This window comes from Microtus ochrogaster, chromosome 2, assembly GCF_000317375.1.
Source record: "Microtus ochrogaster isolate Prairie Vole_2 chromosome 2, MicOch1.0, whole genome shotgun sequence".
Classification (NCBI taxonomy): Eukaryota; Metazoa; Chordata; class Mammalia; order Rodentia; family Cricetidae; genus Microtus; species Microtus ochrogaster.
This window is the reverse complement of record NC_022010.1, coordinates 20,369,382-20,376,965: the sequence shown is the minus strand read 5'-3', so window position 1 is coordinate 20,376,965 and position 7,584 is coordinate 20,369,382. Positions and strand designations below refer to the sequence as shown.

The window sequence follows — 7,584 nt, the reverse complement described above, 5'->3', positions numbered from 1 at the left end:
CCTGCCCAGCTCCTCCCTGCCAGGCTCCTCCCTGCCCGGCTCCTCCCTGCCCGGCTCCTCCCTGCCCGGCTCCTCCTGCCCAGCTCCTCCCTGCCCAGCTCCTCCCTGCCCGGCTCCTCCCTGCCAGGCTCCTCCCTGCCCGGCTCCTCCCTGCCAGGCTCCTCCCTGCCAGGCTCCTCCCTGCCCAGCTCCTCCCTGCCCGGCTCCTCCTGCCCAGCTCCTCTACCTTCCCAACCCTTTTCCAGAACCTCTCACATTACTTACCTTGAGGAGTGACGGCATCTGAAATGTTAATGTTTTGCACTTTAGTGTCGTTTGCGTTGAAGCACAACATAAACCCTGTGGAGGAAACACATACCGCCTGCCTGTTATCACAGAGGCTCCTGTGTGGGAAAGGGGAAGGAGCGCGACAGTGCACTGTGAAGTGTTCTCCTTAAGCTCCTGTGTTTGGACACTGTCTGGGGAGGCTGTGGAAACTTTCAGGCAAGGGGCTTCCCTGGGTCAAAGTAGGAGCCAGGCTAGAAGGTTGTAGACTACTCTGCTTTTACCGGAGCCTTCTGCTTTGAGGGCTTTTTTGGTTTTGTTTTGTTTTTAAGACAGGGTCTCACTGTGTGGATAACCCTGGCTGCCCTGGAATTCAATATGTGACTAAGTTGCCCTCCAACTCACAGAGATCTGCCTGCCTGAGGCCCCAAGGCTGTGTTTATTTTTTTTTTTTTGGTTTTTTTCGAGACAGGGTTTCTCTGTGGTTTTGGAGCCTGTCCTGGAACTAGCTCTTGTAGACCAGGCTGGTCTCCAACTCACAGAGATTCGCCTGCCTCTGCCTCCCGAGTGCTGGGAATAAAGGCGTGCGCCACCACCACCCGGCTCCCAAGGCTGTGTTTAAAGACATATGCCACCACATAGGCCAGGCCAGGACTTCATGAGGAACAGCAGACAGCAGGTGTCTGCCACCACAGGGCTGCCTGCCCATCCAGGGGAGGCTGTATCCCCACAAGTCAGGGAACCAAAAAAATCCTTCTGCTTTGGCCTTGTTTCTGACAGGTTTGACAACAGCCCTTTAACTAGTGGGTGTGGAAGGTGGAAATCGCAGGGGTGGGGGTGGGGTTGGGGGTTGCCAGGCTTTCAGCTGTCTGATGGGCCCCACTCACAGGGTCCTGTGGCTCAGAGGGTCTCAGAGGGTCCACAGCCCCTCTGCCAGGATCCCCCACACAGCTCACTGTGCAGCCAGTCATGTGGTGCCCCATCCGTCCCAAATCCCCTTGCTGTTGACGCTCTGTAGAAATTCTCCATCTCTGCACTGCTCTGTGCCCTCCCACCCAAGGCTTTCTCCCAGTGTGACGGGAGTGACAAGCTGGACACAGATCCCAGTGACCCACAACCTCCACCTGCCTTTCTTCCCTAAACCTCACCTGCCCCAGGGTCAAAAGTCAGGGGAATTAAGGAGTCACCCTCTGAGAGCCCTTCCCTCCAGGAGGGCCTTACCTATACAGTTTTTATCAGCACCGCTTACTTGAACCTGGGTTGCATTTATGATTTTTTTCTGCACATCATTTTTGATGCCCTGAAACATGACGTTATAGTCTGGGGTGTACTGGGCCTTCAGGATGACATCATAATCCACAATGATACTGCCGTTCCTGGGGAGATAGGGGTGGTACCCTTCAGCATCCTCCTATGGTCACCCCTGCTACTCACCTTTGACGTCCTTTGCCTCCTCTATACCCCTGGGAGGAATTCCAGGCAAGAGGGTTGAGAGCTCAGGGCTAACCTGGGCTATGCAGTGAGCTCAAGCTACCCTTGAGTACAGAGAAAGATTTTATCAGGAAAGACAGAGACAGAGGGAGAGAGGGAGATGAGAGAGACAGACACACTGAGAGAAACAGACAGACACACGCACATACACATACATGTATCAGGGAGCACTGGAGAGATAGTTCAGTTAGTCAATGAAGTCTCTGATGGATAAACACAGAATTCAGGTGCTCAGGTAGAAGTTGGCTGTCATGACATACATCTGTAACCCCAGCACCAGGGAGAGCAGAGGCTGGTGGATTGCTTGTTTTTTTTTTTTTTTTTTTTTTTTTTTTTTTTTTTTTTTGTTTTTCGAGACAGGGTTTCTCTGTGGCTTTGGAGCCTGTCCTGGAACTAGCTCTGTAGACCAGGCTGGTCTCGAACTCACAGAGATCCGCCTGCCTCTGCCTCCCGAGTGCTGGGATTAAAGGCGTGCGCCACCACCGCCCGGCTTGGTGGATTGCTTGATCTCCTGTGAGCCTCGCTGAATTGATGAGCCCCTGGCTAAATGAGAGACCTGGTTACTAAAAACAGGGTGGAGAGAGAGATTGAGGGACACACCCGATGTGGGCCTCCGGCTTCCACATCTATTCATACACATGTACCTATACACACACAGAGAGATAGAGGCATGTGCGTGTCTCTGAGCGCGCGCACACACACACACACACACACACACAATGTATGAGTGACGGAGAGATAGCTAAGACTTGCACCCTGAAAAAGTCACCCAAGGACCCAGGGAAAAGACACCACCCTTGGTCTCAGACTTCCCGCCACCAGAGCAGTGGGCATAGTAGAGATTTCTGTTGTTCGAGCTACAACCACAGGCATTCCCTCTCAGCACCCACTGTGGGCTAACACAGGTAGCCCCCCAACTGGCCTCTGCAATCATGACTGTTGTTCCCACACGAAAGACCTTCTTCTTGCCAGACCCGGGTACTCACTTCAGCTCTTTGATGACAACCCCGTCATACTCAGGAATTCCAGCATAAATTATCGCCATCTGAAAGGCAAGGGGCCAATGTGTCATCTTGGAAGTCCCACCTTGGGGACTTTCTGTGGGATAGCAGTACTCCCCAGTCCTCATCCCAACTGCTAGCAACCGGGAGATCAAATAGAGAGTCCCTCGCCAGGGACCAGGCCTGTTCCGGTACCTTCTTGCAGCTCCCAGGCAAGTCTTGCTTCCCATCCCATCCCCCACCTGCCCTGGCGAGCTGAGAAGCACACACATTTAGCAACTCAGTTGCCATCTTAACCCCTCCCTCCAGATTCCTCTGGGTGGGATGGGGCTGTGTGGTCTCCCGGGGTTACCTGCTCTGAAAATGTCTTATTGAATTCTTGGAATTTCGGGGATTTCTTGTCATATAGCTCATTGCTGAAGTCTTGGCTGGTCACTCTGACAGTCACTTCCACGGTGGCAGAGACTGTGGGCTCTAAGAGGACGGACAGAAGCACCGACCACTGAGAGGGACCCTTACCAAAGAAATCCCGATCCCCGGAAACCCCAGTCTGGACGCAGGGAGGAGGGGCATACTGTATTCCTTAGGGCTTATGGATGGCAACTTGATGCTAGATAAATCGATTTTGTTTTGGGGGATAGGGTCTCTCAGTGGATGGGAAATGGACAAGCTGGTCAGCTAGCCCCAGGGGTCTGCTCGGCTCTGCCTCCCCCACAACTGGGGTCACAAGCATGCACAACCACACCCCCTCTTTTTTCTACACAGGTCTTAGGGATTGAACTCAGGCCCTCACGCCTGTCAAGGCAAGCATTTTACCAACCAAGCTACCCTCCAGTCCAGAGTAAGACACTACGACTCCAACAAGGTAAACAGGGGGGCCACCCCTCTGCATCCATGGTGAGTTAATAGCTTGGGTTTTTCAAAGATTTATTTGTTTATTATGTATAGTCTTCTGTCTGCATGTGTGCCTGCAGGCCAGAAGGGGCATCAGATCCCCTGGAACCGGAGTTACAGATGACTGTGGGCAGCCGTGTGGGTGCTAGGAACCGAACTTGGGTCCTTTGCAACAGCAGCCAGTGCTCTTAACCATGGAAGCATTTCTCCAGCACCCATGTATTTATTCTTATATGTGTACCGCATGTGGTGTGTGTGTGTGTGTGTGTGCGTGCCTGTGGAGATGTGAGAGCAGTGTGCACCTGCACAATGGAGGTCAGAGGTTAATGTCGAGTGTCTGTCTTTGTCGATTTCCACCTTATTTTTTGAGACAGCGTCTCTCGTGGGACCGGGAACTCACCAGTTTGGGTAAGCTGGCTGGCCGGTGAGTTCCAGGGGCCCCAATGCTCTCTGCTCTCCCCCATTTGGGATTATGGGTGCGCACTGCCACACCCAGCTTTTTAATTGGGTGCCGGGCACCAAACAGTTCTTCCTGCTCCTGTGACAAGTACTTTACCAGCTGAGGTGTCTCGCCAGCCCTTGATTCCTTCTGTTCGTGTTATATTTAGTTTTTATTTGTATGTGGAGGGGGCGTATGCGTGGAGGTCAGACGACAGAGTGTGGGAGCCAGGTTTCTCCTTCCACCATGTAGGTTCCAGAAACTGAACTCCTGTCTTCAGGCTGGTGGCAAGAGCCATCTTGACTGCCTTTGTTTTGTTTTCTTTTTTTTTATTTAGAATTTTTTTTTAACACTTTTTGTCACCATGTAAATGTAAAATATGGGGTGACCAGAGTGATGGTTCTGAGATCAACAGTGTGTATCGCTTTTGTGGGAGACTGGAGTTCAGTTCCCAGCAGCCCGGCCAGGCAGTCATAATTTCTGTAACTCAAGTTCTAGGCGGTCCAACTCCTTCTTCTGCCCTCTGTGGGTGCCCACACATGTGGCACATGCATACGTGCGCACACACACACACACACATAAATAATTTTTTTTTTGGTTTTTCGAGACAGGGTTTCTCTGTAGCTTTGGAGCCTGTCCTAAAACTCCCTTTGTAGACTAGGCTGGCCTCGAACTCACAGAGATCCACCTGCCTCTGCCTCCCGAGTGCTGGGATTACAGGCGTGCGCCACCGCCGCCCGGCTACATAAATAAGTCTTTAAAAAGATATGGGCCATGAGAGGTAGGGCAAGGACAGGTGCTGGCGGGAGACTTCTATGCTGGGCACTGGGGAGGGAGAGCCCGGTCTACATCTGTCATGTGACCTACATCTGTCATGCGACTGAATTTTCACTCACCTATCTCGATGCTCTCCACTACCTCCTCACAACGGGGTCCGTAGAAGAGGCTGGTGCACTGACATTTGAGGCCGTCCCATATTCCTCCATTCTGACAGATGACAATCGGAACAGGATCCTGACAGCGATCCCCCGAGAAGCCATTGGGGCAAAGGCAGACCTTCCCTGTCCAGGATCCTCCATTCAGGCAGGTCACTGCAAAAGACAAAGCCAAGATCTAGTACACATTGGTGTAGCATGCCACAACTTGACGTGTTCCAGACGCTGCTGCCCCTCACTCCTTCTCTCCTTTTTCATCGTCTTCTTTTTCCCTGCCTCCCTAATTTTCCGAGATGGTTTCTCACTCTATAGCACAGGCTGGCTTTGAACAGGCTTCAGCCTCCCGAGTCCTGGTGTAGAGGCCAGGAATGTACCACCATGTCTGGTTTACACCCAGTGACCCTGTGATATCGAACATTCGGACAAGACCGTCAGCATCGCCCTCGCTTCGCAGACAGAAGCAATGTAGACAGAGTCCTATCCAAGCACCCAGAGAGCTTGATCTGACCCTGAGTCCAGCTCCCATCAGGTCATCTCACAGGCATGGAAGAGAAAGCAAACGGGAAGGAACGGCATTATACCGGAAACAGAGACAGAGACAGGGTGAATCCGGGGCCGCTGACCAGTGCTGAGTCCACCAAAGGTAAGTAGGCATCAACTTGTCCCTCCATGCCCAGGCAGAGTCTGGGGTCCTATGTTCGGCTGTTATGACTGTTTATAACTTCTGCTAGTCAGAGACAGAGAGCTCAACAGAGAGACATGGTAGGACAGGTGGCAGCTACTCCTAACTCCTCGGGATCTGTGCAGCTCAACTTCAAATAGTTCAAATTCTCATTGTCTTATGTATTTATTAAATGCAATGTGTGTGTGTGTGTGTGTGTGTGTGTGTGTGTGTGTTGTGTGTGTGTGTATGTGTATGTGTGTGTGTGTGTGTGTATAGTCTGGATGTTGTGTTGCGTGTCTTTCTCAACTGCTCTCCACCATTGATGTTTAGGTCATGACTCACTGACCCTGGAGCTGCCTGATCTGACTAGCCTTGCTGGCCAGTGAGCCTCGGGGATCCTCCCGTGTCTGCCTTAGACTAGTCTCCTCAGAACATGGGTTCTGGGGATCTGGGCTCAGGTCCGTCTCCTCCCATAGCTGGCGCTTCACTGACTAAGCCATCTCCCCAAACCATTGATTCACTCAGTTTTAGTCTCTCTCTCTCTCTCTCTCTCTCTCTCTCTCTCTCTCTCTCTCTCTCTGTCTCTCTGTCTCTCTCTGTCTCTCTCTCCCTCCCCCCCTCTGTAATATATTGTCAGAACTAGGCTGGGCTGTATGTACTGTGTAACCCTGGCTGTTCTCAAATTATCACATTTCTGGCTTTGGATTGCAGAGTGGATGATTACAGGCTTCAGCCACGATGTTCAATGTTAGTTCATGTATTTGAGCATTTATTTAGTAAATTATTGAATATGTAGGAGGTCCTTTGTCAGTGTAGGAGGACGACTGGAAAGAATACCTTACACTGTGAACTGCACACTTCACACAAAGTACAAATGACAATAGATTATAATAGAACAAGATTAGACAGCAAGGAGAGGCAGTGCAAGGGAGCACATCACATCGAAATCAGAGACAACACAAGGAAGAGAGGGAGCACTCGACTCTGCCAGACCCATTAATGCAGAGTAAAGAGAATAAAATTGAGTCAAACTATTGATAAGAAAGCAAATAAAACATGTGTGATTGCCAGTGTCAAACAAGTCTTGAAAAACAAAGAAAACAACTGTGTGTGAGTGTGAGTGTGTACAGTTTCTGTGACTATTTGTGGATGTGTATGAGTGTCTGTGTCTGTATGTATGTGAGTGTGTGGGAATGTGTATGTGTAAGTGTGTCTGAAGATGAACGGGAACACTGTGGCCTGCTGTAGCAGACAAAGGATACTAGAATAGAAGCAGGAAGAAGACAAGAAAAAAAGATAAAAAATGTTGACAGAAGTGATAAAGATTGAAAAAACATACAACAATAAAGGGAAGAAACAGGAATGGTAAAAAAGAGAGAAGGGAAAGGGTTAGATATATAAAATAGGATATGGAGGGGTAAAACAGAGTAATAGAAAATAGCAGAAGAGACCGTACATAGAAGAAGGTGGAGAGACAAACTATAAAAAAGACAGACAAAAACTTTGAATAAAATGCAAAGAAAAAACAAAAAGAAAAGAGAAAAACAAAAAAAATCCCAGAAGAAATGACAAAAGCTTACCTATGGAGGAGGTGACAACAGAAGTAGTAGCAGGTTTAGTAGTGGTGGTGAGCACAGATGTGGTGGTGGTGACATGAGTAGTTGTAGTCACAACAGGAGAAGTTGTAATGTTAAGAGTGGTGACTTCACCAGGAGGAGTGGTGACTTCACCAGGAGGAGTGGTGACTTCAGATGGAGGAGTGGTGACTTCAGCTGGAGGAGTGGTGACTTCACCAGGAGGAGTGGTGACTTCACCAGGAGGAGTGGTGACTTCACCAGGAGGAGTGGTGACTTCACCAGGAGGAGTGGTGACTTCGCCAGAAGGAGTGGTGACTTC

General features: G+C 50.3%; 1 protein-coding gene across 1 annotated transcript in view; it reads right to left on the bottom strand.

The window, feature by feature from the left end:
* The window catches only part of LOC101981334 (mucin-17), a 26,662-nt gene that overhangs the window by 3,421 nt on the left and 15,657 nt on the right, over positions 1-7,584 (bottom strand). Inside the window, exons 4-8 of the mRNA XM_026784694.1 lie at positions 4,986-5,180; positions 3,109-3,230; positions 2,742-2,800; positions 1,486-1,640; positions 265-339 (exon numbers count right to left, since the gene is read on the bottom strand). Of these exons, the coding sequence (XP_026640495.1) occupies positions 265-339; positions 1,486-1,640; positions 2,742-2,800; positions 3,109-3,230; positions 4,986-5,180 (606 nt within the window). The remainder of the gene's footprint in view (positions 1-264; positions 340-1,485; positions 1,641-2,741; positions 2,801-3,108; positions 3,231-4,985; positions 5,181-7,584) is intronic.